The sequence below is a fragment of the Marmota marmota genome, unplaced genomic scaffold (genome assembly GCF_001458135.2).
Source record: "Marmota marmota marmota unplaced genomic scaffold, marMar, whole genome shotgun sequence".
Taxonomy (NCBI): domain Eukaryota; kingdom Metazoa; phylum Chordata; class Mammalia; order Rodentia; family Sciuridae; genus Marmota; species Marmota marmota.
The window spans coordinates 13638701-13659996 of record NW_026000075.1 but is presented as its reverse complement, the minus strand read 5'-3'; the positions used below and the strand labels follow the sequence as shown (position 1 = coordinate 13659996).

Sequence of the window (21296 nt, the reverse complement as noted above, 5' to 3'; positions counted from 1 at the left end):
ATAAAATTAAAATACATGATAACAATAATATAAGAAGTTCAAGATTAAGGGAGTTGAAGTGTGGATTCTAGCATTATCTGGAAGTGGTTAAAATACAAATTATATTAGACTTTCATAATAGAGATTGTAATATCCAGGGTAACTACTGAAAAAATTAATAAAGCAATGTATGGCTGACAATCTAAACAGAGGGCAAATAGAACACTAAAAAATAGATTTAAAGAGAAAAAATAATGGAGGTAAAAGCAACATAAAATATATGAGAAAGTTAGAAAAATAGTAAACTGGTAAATTTAATACAAACATGTCAGTAATTACATTGAAAGTCTATGTTATAATTCTACTTTGTCTAATAAAAGACATAGAATATATTAAAATAACATTTTAACATGTTAAAATAAAATTTATAGAAAATTTTGAGAGAAAATTCTCAAATATATGAATACAGAAAATGGTTCAAAGTAAACTTAAAAAAAATGAAATTTCAGGCAAACACTAACCCAAAGAAAACTTATACAACAATAGCAACATCACAAAAAGTAAATTTTAATGAAAGAAACATTGGTAAATCCAAAGAGGTACATTTTATAATAACAAAGGGTTTTATCTACTAGAATGCTGTTGCGGTCTAAATTTGTATGCACCTCAAAATAAAGCTTCAAATTAGACAAAACAAAAATTGTGTTTATGAAAGGACAAATGTAAAAATCAGAAAGATTTTACTATGCTTCTTTCACTAACTATAAAATAAACATAAAAGATAATCCATAAATAATGAAATTAATGTAGTTAAAAGTGTAATTAATGGATTTTCATATGTATTTAATATATACATATAAATATGTGTGTATGTATATGTTTTGTTTATTTGTATATATTTGCCCATGTCTACATACAAGAAACACATCTGGCAATTGCAGAATATACATTTTTTTCCAATAAATATACTTTTTTAGCCAAAATTGATCATGTGTTAATTTCGCATGATCAAGCTTTAGAAAATTTTGAAGAATTGAACTTACACAGAGTATATTCTCTGTTCATGGTACTAATCTAGCATTTCATAATAACGAGATGATTAGAATATCCTCAAAGATTTGAAAAACACCCAACATACACTTTAAATAGTCATAGAAAGAAATGTCAGTGTAGATTATGCAATATTTTGAGTTGAATGATAATTAAAATAAAACATATCAAAAATTGTGGGATATAGCTAATACTCTATTTATAGGAAAATATATCACATCAAATGAACACATTGGTGCAATACACTGGGTTCAGCAAGGCTATGTTCAGAGGAGGTATTGCTCCTGTTCCTGAATTCTCAGCTGTCCTGTGACTGACTTAGTCAATAAATACCTGAGGAGTGATTCTGTCTGACTTCTAGATCCTAAGAAGCATGTAGCTTCTGTTTGGATCTCTGGGAATGGTCCTTCAGGGGAATGATAGTTACCATAAAATACATCTGAACTCTCGAGACCATTAAGCAGGGAAGCTGCATGGAGAGAGAGGGAAACACTCTACCAGCCACACACATGTCCCAACCACTGCCGCCCTATCCCAGCATGTAAATGAAAAGCCTGTCTATAAGTACAGTCTCATCTGCCACTGATTCCGCTACCTGTGGGACCACAAGTGAGGACCAACCAGCTAAGCCTTCAATCCCCAGAAATGAGAAAAATAGTAACAATCAATTGTCTTTTTAAATCATTTGCTTTTGGGGTAGCTAGACGCATGTTGATAGATAACCAGAAATACTTTTAAAAGAAGAAAAACTAAGCAACTATTTAAATCTCCCTCTTGTGAGAAACCCAAAGTAGAAGAAAAGCAATAGTAAAGATTGTAGCACAGATGAATTAAGTGGGAAAATATGCAATACTGAAAGACTAATAAAGCCAAAAAACATCTTCTTCTTGGAAAGACTAAAACAGACAGATCATATAGAGCTGAGGGAGATAGCTAAGATAGAGCGCTGAGACAGAATAGAGAGATGATAGATGGGAAGATAAAATTGATAACTCCCTTATAAAACTGGTCAAGGAGAAAAGAAGAGCCATGCATAGTATCACATGTCTGTAATCCCAGCAGCTCAGGACCTGAGGCAGCAGGACCACAAGTTCAAAGCCAGCCTCAGCAACTTAGTAAGACTGTCTCAAAGTAAAATTTAAAAAATGCGGGGAGGGGATGCTGAGGATATGGCTAAGTGGTTTAGCACCCCTGGATTCAATTTCTAATATGAAGAAGAAGGAGGAGGAGAAAGGATGCACATATTATGAATTTCAACTGTAGGGAAGGGGGCCTAACTACAAGTTGGACACTCATTCAAAAGAGAGTAAGAGAATATTATAGAGTTTAACAACAGTGCACTGGAACATTTATATTAAATGGATAAATTTCTCAAAACATAACTTTTCTAACATGTTTAAATTAAAAACTAAATATCATATATAGTCAACAAATTGATTTTTAAAATCTTTTTCATTGGTTCTTCTTAGTTATACATGACAGTAGACTCATTTTGACATAATTATGAAAGCATGGAATGTATCTTGTTCTAATTAGGTCCCGAGTATGTCCCCTTCTCCTCCCCTACTCCCACCCCTTCCCCCTTCTCTGCTGATCTTTCTGTCATTTACCCATATTTTTAAAAAATTTCTTGTGGATATACATGATAGTGAGGTTCCCTGTGGTCTATTCACGTATGTACATAGGAAAGTTATGCCAGATTCATTCCACTGTCTTTCCTTTTTCCATCCCACTTCCCTTCCCTTTGTTCCCCTTTGAATAAATTAAATTTATTAATAAGTTTACTCACACAAACACACAATCCCAGGCCCCAGATAGCATCATAAATGGACTCATCCAAACATTTAAGTAAGAAATGACACCAATATTATACAGTTTCTTCAGAGACGAGACAAAGAGAAAGAGCTTCCAATTTGTTTTACATATCCAGTACAACATGGGCACCTAAACCTAGTACTATAAGAATATTATACAAAAAGTACAGACAAATGTCTCCCATGAACTTAATCACAAAATTCTCAACAAAATATTAGCTGACTGACTGATATATATATACACACACACACACCCATATATAAAAATTAGTGTATCATGATCAAGTTTATTTCAGAGATGCAATGATCAATCAATGTTATTCATTACATTACAGAATTTATAAGAAAGATCATATGATTATAGATTCGCAAAAAGCAGTAAATAAAATTTACCATCTATGATACAAATATGTAGAAAACAAGAAGTGGAAATAATTTTTAATTGATAAAACTAATCTCTTTAGATAGATAGATGGAGATGGAAATAGAAATACAGATGTATCTCCAAACTTACAGCACACATTAACCTACTAGGAAATATTAAAAACTATCCTTCTAAGATCTGAAGGAAGACAAAGATGACCATTGCCATCACTTCTATTTAACATTGCACTTGAAAACCAACAAGTAAAAGAACCAATATTTTAAGAATTGAACAAATGGACAAAATATTTGAATAAGCATTTCAACAAGATGTCATCCAAATGGCCAATAACATGAAAATGTGCTTAACCTAATTAATAATCAGGAAAATGCAAATTAAATTTGCAACATGATGCTATTATAAACTCCTCAGAAGAGCTGAAATGAAAAAACAGAAAATCCCAAATGTTGGCAAAAATGAGTGGCATCTGGTCCCCAATACACAGCTGGTGTGAGTGTAAATCAGAATAATCTCTTTAGAAGGCGATTTGGCTATAACTACTAAAGTAGAACATGTCATACCTTTTGGCCAAGAAAAGCCAGTCTCAGATATATTACCCAACAGGAATGCATATGTAAGTTCATTGAAGATATGTATGGAAATGTTACCAGCAACACTTTTCACAGTAGCCAAAAACAAACAAATCAAAAAATAGCCAATTGTCCATCATCAGTGAAATGGATAAACAAATATTGTGGTATATTTGTAGAACAGAATAATATACAGTAATAAGAATGGATGAACTATAAGTATTTGCAACAACATGATATGTGTTATAAACGGGAATTACAGACAAAAGAAGCCACACACACACACACACACAAATTATTTATGGTATGATTCTATATATACATTATCAAGATAGTTACCTTAAGTAAGATAGAGTTTTTCTTGGGTGTTAGTCATGATCTAGTGGTGTGTTAAGATTGCACTGGTGAGCTAAGATGTAGCTCAGTGGTAGAGCACTTTCCTAGCATGCACAAGGCCCTGAGTTTGATCCCCAGCAACACACACACACACACATGATAAAGAAAAAAAAAATGCATTGATATATTTTTATTTCTGCAAAATCTTTAAAGTGTGTAGTTAGGAATTGTATACTTTTTTATATATAAGACACAGTTTCAATGAAAAGTTAACTAACAATGAGTAAAAGCAGTCTCAACAGCAGCACATTGAGGGGCAGACAAAATCAATGGTATCCAGTCAAGAGGCACAGTCAAGATCCCTCTGCCTGGTACCTTGTTGCTCCTGCATCCAGTTGTTCCCTTCTCTGCAGGCTACATTATGATGGCACAGCTCCTCTGTTGTTAGAGTCTGTAAACAAGTCAAAATAACACCTGGCATTTTGCCAGGGGAATGTTAGAGTTCATAAACAAGTCTGGATGGTGCCTGGCAAAATGCCAGAGGGAGTGGTTTGAGAAGTAACAAAAGCGAACCATTAAGTGTGGAGATTCCTTATTGGTTGACTGATGTATCTAGTTTATGCTAATTAGATAAGCTGTGTGGAATGTATAAATACTGCTCCTGTCCTGCAATAAACGGCTCCTACTCCTGCTGTATCAACGTACACAAGTTATTCGTCACCCCCCCGGTTATTTTGCTGCAGCCGGACTGCAGCACTCTGTCTTGCTTTCATTTTTCTTCTGCTGTTCCTGACTAACTCATTCTCTTTCTCTCTAGGTCTTCTAACACTCTCTCCCACCTTCACCTAGGCACTTTCTCTGCACTTTCCACCCACTGTCTCTTCCGGGCACACTCATCTCATGGGAAAAGATCTATCCAAGTCAGCTTGCCAACATGAAGTAGAGGTGCCCATTTTGAGTATAACTTCAGTAGCAAATCAGCTGGGAGCAATGCTGCACACATAATCTCAGCAATTCTGGACGCAGGAAGGATTGCAAGTTCAAGGTCAACCTCAGCAACTTAGTTAGATTTTGTCTTAAAATATAAATTTTAAAAGGCTTGGGATATATATAGCTCAGTGGTAAAGAGCCCTTGGGCTAAATCCCCAGTCAAGGAAAAAAAAAAAAAAAGGAACCTTGGAACCTTGGTAACAAGTCACCTCACAGGCCACTGTCAAAGTTGCAGAGAGGGGAATATTTGTAAGCTACAGTTGGATAGTAGGAATACATAAAATTCAGCTCTGTCTGAAATATGAAGTCTAGTCACAGGATTAGAAATGGGAATATCCAATCCATGAACACAACATATCACACTTGGTTAGTCCTCAGTCCCAGCTAGGTGTCAACCTTTGGAAACTACAGAACGACCGGCTCTCCTTCCTCCCATTGTCTGGCACACGGCAGAATATGCAAGAGGAGATGCTCAGCAGTTATTTATTTGAGGAACTGATAACAACAAATAGGTGACCTAGTGTCCTGACTCTAATCTCTGTCTCTGTTCTCAGACTCATCCTCAAACAATGACTTGGATGTGAAATATCTGGATCTGTACTGTAAGTCTCCAAAATCCATGTCACAACATGAAAAGCCACACCGTGTCCTCAGTTCACTGTTCAAAAGTAGCATTTCAGATACCAAAGATTATAATGTGTCTCTTTCTTTACGTCAAACCTAGAGTGCATAGGCTCTAACTAAAATGAGATGCCAGTCTATTTCATTTAATCTGCGGTCAAAGGATGATGTCACGGTGCTGGTTCATTTTTAGGAGAGCCACTGAAATTTCTTTCTGTGTGTTTAGTTTCAGGAGATTGATTCTGTTTAACTATTCAATTGCAGATATAAATGAATGTACTATTGACAATGGTGGCTGTCAGGACCAGTGCTGTAATACAATTGGCAGTTATTATTGCAAATGTCAAGCTGGCCAGCAGCTGGAAGAAGATGGCAGAGGATGTGAAGGTAACAGTTAAGACTGTCTGCTTACTGATAAGGAAAAAAGAGAGCATGTATGCAATGCAAAAGAGGGGTTTCTCTTTTATCCAGAGCCAGTTGAAGTGCTTGTGTTGAATATTGTCAAGAGCACAGATCTTCCTCTCATGCCTAGATTACAAAATTGTAACCCATTAGAACACTTCAAGTAGCTTATTATAGGAAACATATGATTATATGCTGGTTTGGTTGTGTCATGTTCTGATTATGGAATTTCAATCATTCATTTAAATCCCTGGGTAAAGTACATATTTTTGAAAGCATTTCATTTAATTCTAAAGTAAAAATGGTGCTTATCATAAAATACTCATATGTTGCTACAATAGAAAGGCAGAGGCACAAAACTAACCACAGGAATAGTATTCTTAGTGCAGAATTAACTTTTTGCATAAACTTCAATGCTCTGTCTCCTTTTAAAATTAATTCCTTCCTTCCTTTGTTTATTGATTTGTCATCTTATTCATTTGACACTCGCTGAATTTCTGCTCTGTATTAGGCATTATTTCATGCTCTGGAAATATAAAAATTAATGAGGAATAAATTCTTCCCTGAAGGAGTTCATTGATTAGTAGGAAAGATTGAAACATTTTCCCAAACCTTATAAAATGATGTTTGAAGACATTATAGCATGGGGTTAAGTGAACTAGAATTTGAGTTCTAGCTGTGTCACTTACCATTTGTGTAACCTTGGGCAAGGTATTTCAACATTCTAAGACTCTCTTAATCGTAAAACTTAGGATAATGCTAGTTATCAAAAAGTCACAAAATTTGCTATGAGAATTAAATAAGATAATGCACATAAGCACTTAGCATAGTGACTAGCACAAAGTAGGAGCATTGTACCTTTGAATATTAACTCAGTTGCTGCTCTTACAGGAACAGAATGGGAGTCAGAGAGTGCTTCCTTTTCTTAAGCTTTAAGAAGAGAAATCTTAGACTAAAGGGAACACTTGTGCCATGCCTTATAACTATTTTGACTTTCCCCCTGTCTATTCATGTTGCTAAAATGCCCAAACATTTTATATATTCAGGATTGTTGTTTATTAGTTTAATTTCACAGTATAAAAGCATTGGTCCTAATTGTGTTTTACCATTGGCCTTACAAAATCACACTATTTTTTTTTCTTCCTAATGACATCTACTCCTAATGGGGGGCCCATGTGAGTAAGTTGGTAGGAGAAAGAATAGACAAAAGATGTCCCTACAGAGGATGCCTGGGGCTGGGACTCTGGGTGTGGGGACTGCCGAGTTTGGATCTTTGATCCAGTTCCTTTCTTTTTTTTTTTTTAATTAATTAATTAATTAATTTATTTATTTTTTCCGAAGAGTTATAATTTATTCTATGGTTTAGATTATATTTAGCTAATTCCTCCAGAGTATTAATCCAGAAGTGTGGAAAAAGGTGAATACAGTAAAAAAAAAAAAACAATATCAAAGATACACATTTAAATATAATCTTAACAACAAAGGAACAATCAAGTGGACTACATTTGTTGCTATTTCCAAAATTTAACCATCAAACTTCACCTAAGATTTTTACTAGTTCACATTAATACAATGAAGTTATTGATATACCTAAATTTATATTTGGAATTACAAGTGGATACATACAGCCAATTCATCTATATTTAGACCTATTTTAGTTCACTTGGAAGTGGAATTTGATTTTTTTTTATTGATCCTTCTATATTTTTTTATTTTGTAAATTTTCTGTTCATGTCCAGTTCCTTTCATTAGTATCTTCCAGCAGGCTTGGACAGGCAGCAACAGGAAACACTTTGGATGTGTTCAAGGACAAGGGAATCAGAGCCTTCCTGAGACAGGCTTCACCTCAGACAGGGTCCTCTGCCTGGAAAGGTAGAAATTCACAAAGGCAAGTCCTAAATTCATCCAAGGTCTTTTTCGTCAAGTGTAATAATGCTTATTTCTGGATGTGATTATTTGGTGGTAGTGTTCTCAGTATGGATTCAATGACAGGGAAGAGGAGGAGTCTGGACCAGGGTGGTGATGGCCACTAAAGACAATGCAGTCTTGTAAAATGAGAATATCATTTTTCACGACATTTCCCTTGTCTGCGAGGCAGTAACTTACTGTTTCTCTTTAGTTGGGTGTTATTATGATCATCATTGTCATTATTATGGACACATTCCCAGTGATTAGTGCAGTAATTAGCCATTGTTAGGTATAACAGTTTTTATTATTATTTTATAATAGCTGTTAGGTTGATAAAGCATGTTAGACTTTATACCCCCTAGCTCATTTAATTTCATTCATATCCTATTTTAATTGAAGTTAGTTACTCTTGGTGGCTCGTATAAATGTTAAAATATTGAGAAAAGAGCTTTCCATGGCTTCATTAAATTGAAGTCTTCTTGTACAGACTGTGTAAAAGTGAGGTCAGTATTGGTGAGACTCAAGAGTTTGATAATGAGGTAACATTGACATGCCCCTTCCCAGAATGTAGAACTGCAGGTAGTAGCATGGATTGGAGCCCATTGCCCGCAAAGGACCCTTCCCTCAGTCTCATTCATTTTAGCATCTTTTCCTTGTTTCTGTAAGCTACTATTTGGTGGAGATAGTAATGTTAGAGATTCAGCTTGTTCAATTGTTGTCCATACCATGATCTCAGATTTATTTATATACATAGTTAAATAAAAAATAATAGAGGTTCTTTTGCAATCCAGTGCATTCTAAAGTCACAGCAAATGAGCATTGTGCCAGTCACTACGCAAAAACTTCATGTGAGTGCACTAATGAGTCATCCGTGTTCTTTCACTAGCTCGAAACGGTAAAGGTCAGTTGGTTTCAAACAACATTGTGTTGAATGCTACAGCCATAGAATTAAGCAGTCATTTTAAAAGACTTTTTCTTGGCATTAATATATATTTGAATTGCTTTTTAAGTACAAATCAACATTTTAGTGGACATTTGTGGTGCTATTAAAATAAATATAGAGTCTGCTCTTAAATGGGATTGAAACATTTGCAAATGGCCTTGTTAGCTAATCTTTTTCTTTAACTTTTTCCTCTAAAGAGATATAAACCTGTGGAGAAGCAGAAGATTCTGATTAGCTCAGTTGCACTGGTATCCCCTGATCTCAGGCACAGTGCTGAACCTAAAGCATGTTTTCTGATTCATAGTTCACATGGATTCTTACAAGGAACAGATCAAAGGAGCAAATGAGGGAAGGCACTGCCTGTCGCTGGATGCTGTGGATATTTTAATATATGTACATATATGTATACATGCACTCAAAGGACAAGATTTTTCTTCTTTAATTTATTAGTGTGTTAACATTATGACATTTACAGATTTTCAAGTACGCAAATATCTTTGCATTTCAAGTGACAATCCAATGGGATCTTAGCATTTTATTTGCTTTTAAATTCAGTTTTCCATTGCTATATGATTTTTGGTTCCCACAACCATGAATGAAATAGAACAGTGATTTTTGTTTCTCACATGTTCTTTATGACAGTGGTTCTTCCCTGAAATGGTTTGGTCCCCCAAAGACATGTGAGTGTATTCATTTGCACAACTGAGAAGAGTGAGTGCTGCTGACATGTGGGGTAGAGGCTAGGATTCTTCCCAGCATCCTCTTCTATGGCTCTGATTAGACCTTCCCATGCTAGCCTCCTTGTCTCTTTAATATATTATATTTTCTTTTCTATCTTTACTGCATATGCTCAACCAGTCTATTGAGTTTTAGATTTCAACAATTTACATTTTTAGATGTCTTATGTTTCTTATTCTCAAATCCATAGGTTCCTTTATATATGTATACTCATTTTTATCATTGTATATTTTCCTTTTACTATTTCACATATAGCCATTCTATATTCTGAATCTTATTCAACATCTGTGGTCCTTGTGAGGAGTCTAAATCTATTGGTTCTTATTTCTAGGCATTATTTACAAAGTGTTTTTGCATTGCCTTTCCTTTCCTTTTGTGTATACCATGGTGTAGAACTTCTAGTAGAGCACTGTAACTATTTACAGGTTCCTACTGTTATTAATTAGACTGGGAATCTTGGGAAAAGGATTCCCAAGTTAAAGGATCTTGTCTTTCCACTTTTCCAATCCCAGCTCAGAGTAGAATTCCATAAATATTCATTGAATGAATGGTTGGATGAACACCCATCCTTTCAATGTGAATACATGCAAGCACCCAGTCAATACACCTTTCATTAATTTTCTTATCTACAAATCCCAATCATGTTGGTGTTGTCATTTGAAAGTTTACCAGTTAAGCCATTGGGTTATCAGTAGGTCTTACTGTGAATATTTGCTCAAAGTAAATCTGATATATTTGAAAGGGCACAGCACATTTTTATTTCTAGAGAATAAGTAAAACTTTGAACTTCCTGAACTCTTTCTTCATGTGGCTTATCTAAACCATTGGTGCAGCAGCATAACTAATGAGACTAGTAGTCCCGTGGAGTCAGGAAACTTTTTTGAATAATTACTGTACATTTTAATAAGTTAACTAACAAAGCTAATAAACATTGATTAGACACTTGAGACAAATTCTTCTACTTGAGAGAAATAAATGAACATACATTATCCATTCATAAAGGCATGCGATTTTATTAACTGATTGTTAAAATATTTTAAAGTAATTTTATTGATATTTTAGAGTGATATTTCCCCCAAAACACATTGGATGGGATAATGTGAATAAACAGAAATTCTAATTCAGAATGCCATTGTTGTAAGTTATAGGATATTTGAACTGAAAAAAAAGCTTCTATAGATGAAATCTCAGAGAAATTAAATGTCTTGCACCAGTTCATAAAGTTAGTTGGTAAACAAAGTGGCACTATATGCCATGCTTTCCTGTTCACTATGTATCCTTTCCAGTGTCCTTTCCCTTGGATGTGGTTAATAAGCAGCATACACTAGATACAGAGCAGGTTAATCAGAACCACAGAGTCACAGTGCTGCATTGGCCCAGGGCCCTCAACTCGTAGAGGCCATGATCAACCAAGGACAGAAATTAAGACCTGGAGAGAATGACCAATTTCCTCCAAGTTTCAAACAATTCATTTTAGAAGTAGAAATACAATCTAGTTCCCCTTTTCCATTTGTCACTCTTCTCAATTGATCCATCAACCTGGCCAGTAATATCTTCTGGATAACTACTAGATGTAGTTGGGTATTTAAGAATACCAGAGTAATACAAATTATGTTTTGTTTCATCATGGAGTTTCTCTCATTGATGCAGAGAGAGAAGAGGAGGGGCAGGGAAGGAATCTAAACAGGAAATAGAAAAAGTGGGCCAGCACAACGGTGCATGCCTACAATCCTAGTTACCTGGAGGCTGAGGCCGAAAGACTGGTTGAGCCCAGAAGTTTGGGTCTAGTCTAGGCAACACAGTAAGATCCCTTTTCTTAAAAAAGAAAAGAGGGGATTCCATAGAGGCAGTGATATCCATCTAGGAAGCAAGGAGCCCTCTGTGAGCATCAAGAATGACCAGTAGAATGAGAGGAAGTGTGACAAAGACTTGTGTCACTACTATTGATCATAATTTAATCCTCAAATTTTTGGCACAGGGGTGGGGGGCGGGAAATGCAGTGAGAGAGAGGACACAAAAAACTTTAGTTTCCATAAGAACATCTTTGAGATCCAGAAATAGTAAATAATTATCTCTGCCCCTGTAGCTGTGTTCCTGGTCTTCCAAGAGATTGTTTGACAGGCTGGTCTTGCAAATTCCTCTAATGGGATCCAGTTAACTCTTTGGTTCATTCTAGGAGGTGCTGGGCTTTCTCTGGTCCCCTCAAAGATGCTGCCAACTGAGGAGGTAGAAATATGTAGCTATAGAAAGAACCAGGACTGGCTAGAGTATCATTAAGCATCCTGGGCATAAAATTACTGTGTGAAACCTTAAGTGAAAAAACAGAAGACAAATAATTATTTCATATGCTTTGCAAGTTCACCAAGGCCAACTCCGTACTCAACAGAAGCATTTTATCTAAAGCAGTTGGTTATTTATGCTGATGAGAGATTTCCAAGGTGGGGTTATCTGCTTAATAACCTTACTATCATATCAGGAAAGCCTTGCCTATTTGTAGTCTGTATTGTTCTTGCTAAAGTTTAAACCATCTGTGTGTGTGCAGACACCTGAATGTATGTGAGTATGTATGTGTTGCTCGAAATTGAACCAGGGGTGCATTTTACCACTGATCTGCATACCCAGCTCTTTTTATTTATTTATTTTTAAAATCTTGAAACAGGACCTCAAACTTGTGATCCTCCTTCCTCAGCTCTTGAGTAGCTAGAATTAACAGGCATACACACACCTGGCAATTTAAAACCTCTTTGACTTTACTTATTTGTTTATTTAATTTTTTTGTTCAGAAAATGTAACTGATCAGAATCCTCTTTTATGATAATTCTTCCTACATTTAGAGAATGTTGGAATGTTTCTGTGTACCATTTCAACTAAGGAAAAACATGAATTTTTGCCAAACACTAAAGGCTTTTGGTAATTGAAGAAAACACTATTATGTGTATATATTCAATGCCCATACACACCATTGTTTTTGCCTTCATAAAAATAACTTGAAAACATTATGAAGGAATGTCTACTTTTGTGTATTTTTTTCTCTTTGTCATTTATGAAGTAACTCCTAAACTTGTGCTGTAACAGAATGTCAAGTTTGAAGCAGTTCCCTGATGAAGACTGATACATACTGCAGAAAAAAATTCAGAACATTCCCAGACAGTCTACCTTCATGTACAAAAGAAAGAGTTATCCTTTTTTAATTTATTAAGACTCACTTACAATACAAAACTCATTGTGTTTAAAAAGGTTGAGTCAGTTAAAATTACAGACACATACTGGAGTTATGTGGATACATGCAGAATTTTTCTCTCTACTCATTCATTCATTCATTCATTCATTCACCAAACATGAATCTGTGTACAGTGCATGGTCAAACAGAGAGCACACAAATTTTACTTCTATCCTCCTTAAAACAAAAATTCTCTCTTATGCACTTTGGTTTCAAACATTGCCTCTGACATTTACAAACAGTTAAATTTAGAGCATGTTGCTTAGCATATGTGCTTCCTATTCTTCGTCTATAAAACCAGGATAACAATACTTAAACTGATATTGATGATTCAATGAGATGTTGTAGGAAAACACTTTGATGGTGGGAAGACCCAGTTTCATGGCCATATGAAGAGAGATGAATGTTTGTTAGCATAACATTCCTGGTGTCTCTTTGTCCCACTTAGTCTACTCTTCCCCAGGGAGGAAGAGTGAATTACCTCACGAATTACCTCACTGGTGAGTTTTGGGAAAGAAAGTAGGCTGTGGTTCCACCCACCTTCCTGTATTCTCTTTAGGATCTATGAATGTCTGCAAAAAGTGCCCATTCTGGACTACTCTGCTGTTATGTACACTTTGAGCAGGGCACCCCATGGAAAAGACTGAGATTTTCCAGCAACACCTGTGTCCAGGTGGGATAGTTTGCCTAGAAATCCCAACTGCTGCACCCATTAATCCTATCCTCCAGTTATAATTTTAACACAAATAAAGCTGATATATTGTCTCTATCTGCCTATTTTGGATTAGATAGATAGATCTCTATTAATTCAAAAGTCAGGCAAGCAACATAAACTTGTTACTGGATCCTTTGAAAGTACCAGCATGTTACATCGGCCTATTTCATAGTAGATGCTTATGAAATTTTACTTCTGTCCACGTTTTTTTTTTGTTTTGTTTTTTTAATTCTCTCCTTTGCTATTTGTTGTTGAAGATAAAACTATGTCCAGTGTTATCTTTCTCTCTCCAAGGGGCTTCCAGTTCAATAAAGGAGATAAGATGGATACACAAGCAACTATAGTCTAAGATAGCAAGAGTAAATATAAGACACAGGCATAGTGCTATGGGACTTAAGAAGAGAAAGAGATAACCCACCGTTGAATCGAAATGAGCTGCAAAGAACAAGGACAGACACTAATCACTTAGTCCTGGGACTGAAAAACCCTGCTTCATTTCCTTCACTTCCTTAATCAAGTTCCCTATCAGAGTTATACCTAGGACCACTGGTCCTACTGTTGCTTTCTTCTCTCCTGATTGACACTGGAAGGCATCTGAGATTCTAACAACAAAGCTGCCACTGCCACACCAAAGGCATCCATCCTTTGCAGAAACTCTGAAGGTATTAAGCCTCTGGGTCTTTTAGACTAGAAAGAAAACACATACCCTTTAAATCTGAAACTCTGCTATCAAAGTAAAAATCTACTTTATTTCTTTTTAAACCAATTTTTTAAAATAAAGCCCATCATTCACCCCCTAGTAATTCAGAGCAGTCATCTTAATACCTCAGCTTTCAGCTAACACTCATTGTAGTCAACAATTTATTTGGTAGTGAGTCAAACTGGAAGAGACCTTAACTGATACAAATTCCCTGAAATGAGGTGGCTCACTTTCCCAGTGTCATTAGGGACATGCAGATGTATGGTTCTTTCAGCTTTCCCAGGGAGTACCAAAAGAGACAGACTTAATAAATAAGCCTCAGAAGTCTGTGGTTGACAAACAGGGCATCCCTCACTGAGGCCTCTTATCATGAATACAACAGGAAAAAATGTTAGCACAGTACAATGGACTGCCTCAGTTAGCAATCCATGCCCCTTTGCAAAAGAACAAAACAGAAGCAGCCATTCAGGGCAAAAGGCTGCATGGGGATGTCTGGGAGTGATGGGTAGCAAGGGGTTCTCCTTCCCAACGTTTGTTTTATGCTCCTTAAATTTTATCCTATTTCAGGAAACATAACATAGGTTTTATATTCTGAAAAACAGTCCTTTCATTTTCATTCACAATCATTAGTTTCTCTGCCCAATATTTTTAAAAATGAACTTATTTAAAAAAATCATATTATCATATTTTAAAAATATTTTTTTAGTTATAGATGAAGACAATGCCTTTATTTTATTTGTTTATTTTTGTGTGGTGCTGAGGATTGAACCCAGTGACTCACTCTTGCTAGGAAAGCACTCTGCCACTGAGCCAAGACCCCAGCCCATATTATCATATTTTTAAAATTTGTTTCCAAGAATATTTTCAAACTGAAGTACACTGTCTTGAATTCCTCAGATGTGTGTCTACCCTGCAGATATTTTGTTAGATTATGGAATCCCACCTATCAAAACATCGGTTTGGTTCATACTCTAAAGACTGGTCTCTTTTAGACTTCTGAAATGTTGAGGGTTGGTTCCTATCCTTGCAAAATCCATATTACTTTCTATTGCTATCATAAAAAGTAGTCATGGATGACTGACTGATTTTTTAATATTCTTGCTATGAGATATTCCTTTATCAATTTGTAAATAATGGAAACATTTTTTTTCAATAAAGACATATTGAAAGGGAGATATGAATACATAGATGTGATTTTTAATCAGAAAACATGCCAGTTTAAATTGATTTATTATTTTGCTATTGGCTTTCACGTGTCTGTGTTTTTAGTGACCTTCTCCAAACTATTCACTCTCAGCACAGGATCTCATAGAAAGAAATGAAGCCACTTATTTCTGAAAGAACTATATATCTTAGTTTATAAATTCAGGCTAAGTTTCTCTTTTTATTATTTATTCTAGTTAATAACTGATTAACAGACTACGTTATATATTCTTCAATATAACTAATATCAAAATAAATGGATGTCACTCATTTTACTTGTCCCAGTGGATGAATTTCATGGATATGTTCCACATGCATCACCAGAAAAACCAAACACCTGAGAGTAAGCATATTTATTTGTCTTTTTGCTTTGTATCTTCCATACAGATGTCCCACTGGTTAAAAGTATATTCCTAAAAGTAGTAAGTACTATAAATGTGTAGGGAACTTCATGCTATTACAAACTAAACATTCACATATTTCACATTTCCCATAAATAGGAAGAGCATATTTAAAGGATCTAGAACATCTTCCTAAAATGTGTCGTTCTCATTTTAACAAAGTGGGTGGTAGGCCTCTGTCATTTAAAGAAGCATAGACTTCTATGATTGTTTACCAAAATATTGAGGATAATTGATTATAAATCAATAACTATTTTTGAAGTATAATGTTATAGGTAGCAGACTGAGAAATGCAGTGGTATATTGTAAAACCTTTTGATGATATTCCAATCATAGGGCCATCTGATGATACAGAGGGGCACTGCTTACTGTAGAAGGCCCTTGTTGGCTAGAAGTAGACCCATGAAAGACATTAGCCTTGGTTGATTCAGCATATCACAGGGTCCCACTAACCCCCAGTTGGTATGGAGAAGAACAGAACCAAGAAGCCTCAAGTTTCTTTATGTGGGCATGAGAGGTCAGAGAGAGGGGCCATAGACAGGAGAAATTAGAATAATCAGTAAAAAGGAATACATTTTTATGTATAGTTAATGCACACAATTCTAACTTACAAAGTTCTCTAGTTCCAACAACCTCAGAAAAGTGGGATGCTTCAGATCTTAGAGCACTCCCACCAATAGCACATACCATCCAATGGGGGTCTGCAAAAATTACCTTTTCTCTGCTTCCGATATTTAAATAATAATCACACTTTGGAGGCCTGAGTGCTGAAAAACACATTAAAACTGCAGCCAAGAAAAATGAGGTTAATTGTAATTCATTAGATGCTGTCCTTATTAAAAGTGAATTGATTTAATCCCCACAATAAGCCCTAAGGCTTGAGAAAGTAAAATAGCTCCGTAAGTATGATGTGCTTATGGAGAAGATACCACAGTTAATACTGCAGTACAGGATTTCTAAACTTTAGTGTGTGTGTAAATCACCTTAAAACTTGTTAAAATTCAGACTCCAATTCAGCAGATGTGGAATGGGCCTGAGAATCCACATTACTAACAGGCTCCCAGGAGATACAATGCTGTTGCTCCACAGAACACACGAAGTAGAAAGTCTTTTCCTAGCTTTTTTCTCGGTCAGTTTGTCAGATAATTATTAAGCATTTACTAATTATAATATGTTTAGATAGTACAAAATAGTTTGAAATATGGTCTCTAGACCTTTTTTAAAAATGGCTAATATTACATACCCTGCAGTTCTTCCTTCTAAAGTATTGATTCAATGGTTTTTGGTTTTATTTTTGTATATTCACAAATACATGCAGTCATAACCACAGTCAATTTTGGAACATTTTTATCACCTTAACAGGAAAACCTGTTCCTTTTAGTATCACCTTCTTATTCTTCCATCACTCCCCTGGCTCTAAGCAATTTTGCCTTTAGTCACCATAAACCTCCTTATTCTGGACTGATACATAACTAGAATCACCTAATATGTAATATTTCATGACTGGCTTGTTTTATTTAGCATAATGTTTTTAAGGTTCATCCTCATTGTAGCATATAGCAGTACTCGATTCCTTTTTATGGCCAAATAACATTTCATTGTATAGACATACCACTTTCTGTTTATGCATTTGTCAGTTGATGAACATTTGGGATGTCTTCAGCTATTGGTCATTATGACCAGTGCTGATAAAAACATTCATGTGTAATTATTTCTGTGTTCATAAGTTTAATTTCTTTTGGGTATCTACCTAGGAGTTGAATTTCTTGGCTCTGTGGTAACTCTACATTTAATATTTCTGGAGTTTTAAATTTAGATAAGTCAAACTATTTTAAAATGTAGAGATCAATATGTGTATGTGTATGAATATATTTATATCAACAACTACATTCATGTAAAAGGGGTCCATTGTCCAATGATTTTGCAGAACACTGCATCCTAAAGTTCTCATAAGGAAAACCAGGCACAAAAGACAGTATTTAGGGGCTGTGGCTCAGTGGTAGAGCACTTGTTCTGGCATGTGTGAGACACTGGGTTCAATTCTTGGCACCACATATAAATAAATAAGGTCTATCAACAACAAAAATATATTTTAAAAAAGAAGACAGCATTTAACTACACAAAGTTGCACAAAACACAGGTTTCCCAAACAGGTTTAAAACTTTGGAAAGTAAAATATTTACAACTCAAGGATTTAGTATTTTGTAAAACGTGTTCTGAAAAATGGCTTAATTCATGCTCTGAAGATAGAGACAATACCTATGGCAATGGGCAGAAAATATGTTCAAGAAATAAATGCATGATATGTGGGGGCTAGACAGACGGTAATAACTCAAAAGGTAAACCCTATAGATAACTGGGTAAAGGACCAATTTTCCAAGTGAGATATTTGAGTAGAGCAATGATAGAATGTAAATGTGATTTCTGAAAGTTTCTAATGGCTTGATATTTAAAATGATATAGGCAAACATGAAAGATATGGAAGTGACAAGAGAAGAATTTATAGACCAATGAAATGGTTCATCTATTGACATCTATAAGTTGTGTAAGGAAAGAATGTTCAGTGAATTTTTATGACACACTGAACCCAGGGAAAATGGGAAATATAAAATTCTTTGAGGGCTGGGGAATATATCTCAGTTTGTAGAGTGCTTACCTTGCATGCACAAGGCCCTGGGTTCAATCCCCAGCATCACACAAAACAGTAAAAAAAAAAATTCTTTGAAAATAAGATTATAAATAATGTGGAATAAATTATTGGTAACAGAAATGCCAAATACAGCATGACAAAATAAGTGTATTTTTAGACACACTAAACTCATCCCAACTAGATTTGTTAGAAAATCTGTATAAGTTTTTCTACCATTATAAAAAACAATTCCAAACGATTTCTTCATCATTTCTCATTTTAAAATCAGCACTTGGTTTCCATGCATGACTCTGCCATAGGTTTTGATATTACCATCTGGCAGAATCTGCTTATTATCTTCATTATGAACCTCGGCATTCTTTTTATGCTAATTCCTATTTTTGTCCATTAAATCCTAAGTTAAGTCAGTTTCAAATTAATTAGAAGTAAGATAAAAGATGGAGACTTCCCCTGCATGTTATTATTAATTATGTTGTCAGGGCATAATATTTAGCACTGCTTCAATCTGGTTGTAAATAAGTTCTCTTTGATGAGATGACCTATCTATACTTTTGTTCCTGTTGCTGTATTTACCATTTCCCTTTTGTTAGATGTCAATGAGAAATGGAATTGCCAGATGGTTTGGAAAGACAATTGGGCAAGAACTTTGAAAAAACAATTCTTTATGTACAAATAAGCAAGTAAACAAAGAGGTTTGCCTGGGAAAAAAAATTTTTTGCTTAAACCACATATAATTCTCTCAGAATCTCATAGTGTTAACTATATTGTTTCTATCAGAGTAAATATAACAAATAAAAGTACAGATCCCTAACTGATGTAAAAATAAAGATCTCTAAGCTCCTCACATTGTTAGCATGACATATGATGTGTAGACGCCCCGATTACTCCCCATAAAATTGAAATGGGTTCTGAGACAACACTTATCCTTATAATTTAAATCTCTGAAGTGCCCTCTGGCTAGCCCTCTTTCTTCAGCTGTAGTAATTTAAATCTCTTGTCTTCACAAGGAGTGCACTTTGATTCTGATAATGATCCACCTGTTTTGCCCACCTGAGCTCAAACTGTGGGATCACTCAATGGGGCTTCAAGAGACTTCCATGATGGCTTCAGATCCACTCTCTACACAACAGGGAATGTGTCTATTTTCTTCTTTGTGTCTTACTTTCCTTATTTGTAAAATGAGGAATTTTGAATGAAAAAATGTCAGCATCTTCTTCCAGGCTGTAAATTCCGTATTTCACAAGCAGCAACTTAAAACTTTAGACATTCGTCCAAAAGCTCGAATTCTGTGAAAGAGGTCAGGAAGAGATTTCTAGAGGTGATAATAGCAATATAAAACGGCTTCCCTGAAGCTTACAGCTACAAAGAGAACCTAAGATATCTAGTAAGATCTGAGATTATATCAATTTAGAGAGTGGAAAAGAGCAAGGCATACACAGAATTAAACTGTATCAGAGATTAGAGTAGCCACAAATTCTGCCTGGTCCTTTAGGCATTGCTTTAAGGTAAGCTTGTTTTCCATTTAAGAGTTGTTTCTGAGTCTCTCAAAATAATAATAATAATAACAAATCTTAGATTCCCAAAGCTCAAGCCCATTATTAGACATCTACCCTGTGTTCAACATATTCATGTTGATCTTATTGCCATCAATTATTCACCTTGGTAGTCTGGAGGAGATTTCAGACAAGAAAATAAAACACAATATCATTTCTCAAACAATTCTTTGAATTGCTCATTTTTTTTTCAACTGAGAGGAATAGCTATAGTTTCTATAAATATTTCTGCAAAAATTATATGCACATATTCATAAAAAGTATGAGCTGAGTTCTTTTGTGTCCAACAGAATACTTGATATGTGCTGTACTGCTTCATAGAAAAAAAATAAATTTTAAAGAGCTGTATGATTCTTAATAAAACATAAGTATAAATTTTTATTTGTGTTTTTTGGATATACATTATATGTACTCACATAATGTAATTCATAGTTATCATACATTAACAAACTTATCAGAAATGAAAAGTAGCAATTATAGCTTTAAGGAGGTGGTGCCTTTTAAAATGTAAATGTAAATGTGTATATGATATTAGCCTAAGTGAAGGGTCTGATGAGGCCAAGCACAACAATTTGGGTAGATGAAGAAAATTAATGTCCTCTGAAAGTCAAAATCAAGTACAGCAAAAATCTGGAGAATTAAATCTGTTCTCAGAGAGGGTTGAAGAGTCTGACAATAACCTTAACTACTGACAGAGCTTAAGAAAGAATTTGACAAGCAAGATATGTATAAAGAGAAAAATACATCCAAGCATGCCCAAGAATGATGGAGCATTAACCAACAAATTTAGAGAATCCCAGTTCTATGTGCAAGTGAATAATTTAGGCTGATTTATCCCATTGAGCAAGTTTCATCTAAATGATTCCATTTGTTAGATCTCTGTGATAGCTTATAATATGATTCCTATATCAATTTGGGTTCAATCAGGAGAGAAAAAAAAAAACACTAATTTGAACACAGGAAGTTTAACATAAAGAACTATTACCTGTGATAGGAGGATGATGTAATAAGGAATTGAATAATAAGAAATAAAGAGAATATAAGGAATTATTCCTCTATAAGGAATATAGAGCTTCAACAACCTCCTTCCAGGGATGAACTGACTCCATTTTAGCCAAA

The 21296-nt window shown here is 35.0% G+C and overlaps 1 protein-coding gene across 6 annotated transcripts in view; it reads left to right on the top strand.

The window, feature by feature from the left end:
* LOC107149531 (EGF-like and EMI domain-containing protein 1) overlaps positions 1–21296 on the top strand; it is a 613012-nt gene that overhangs the window by 379340 nt on the left and 212376 nt on the right. For 5 of the 6 annotated variants that reach the window (XM_048814351.1, XM_048814352.1, XM_048814353.1 and 2 more), the window contains one exon: positions 6009–6131. The exons of the other annotated variant lie outside the window; for it this stretch is intronic. In XM_048814351.1, the coding sequence (XP_048670308.1) occupies positions 6009–6131 (123 nt within the window). The remainder of the gene's footprint in view (positions 1–6008; positions 6132–21296) is intronic. 6 annotated transcript variants of the gene reach the window in all.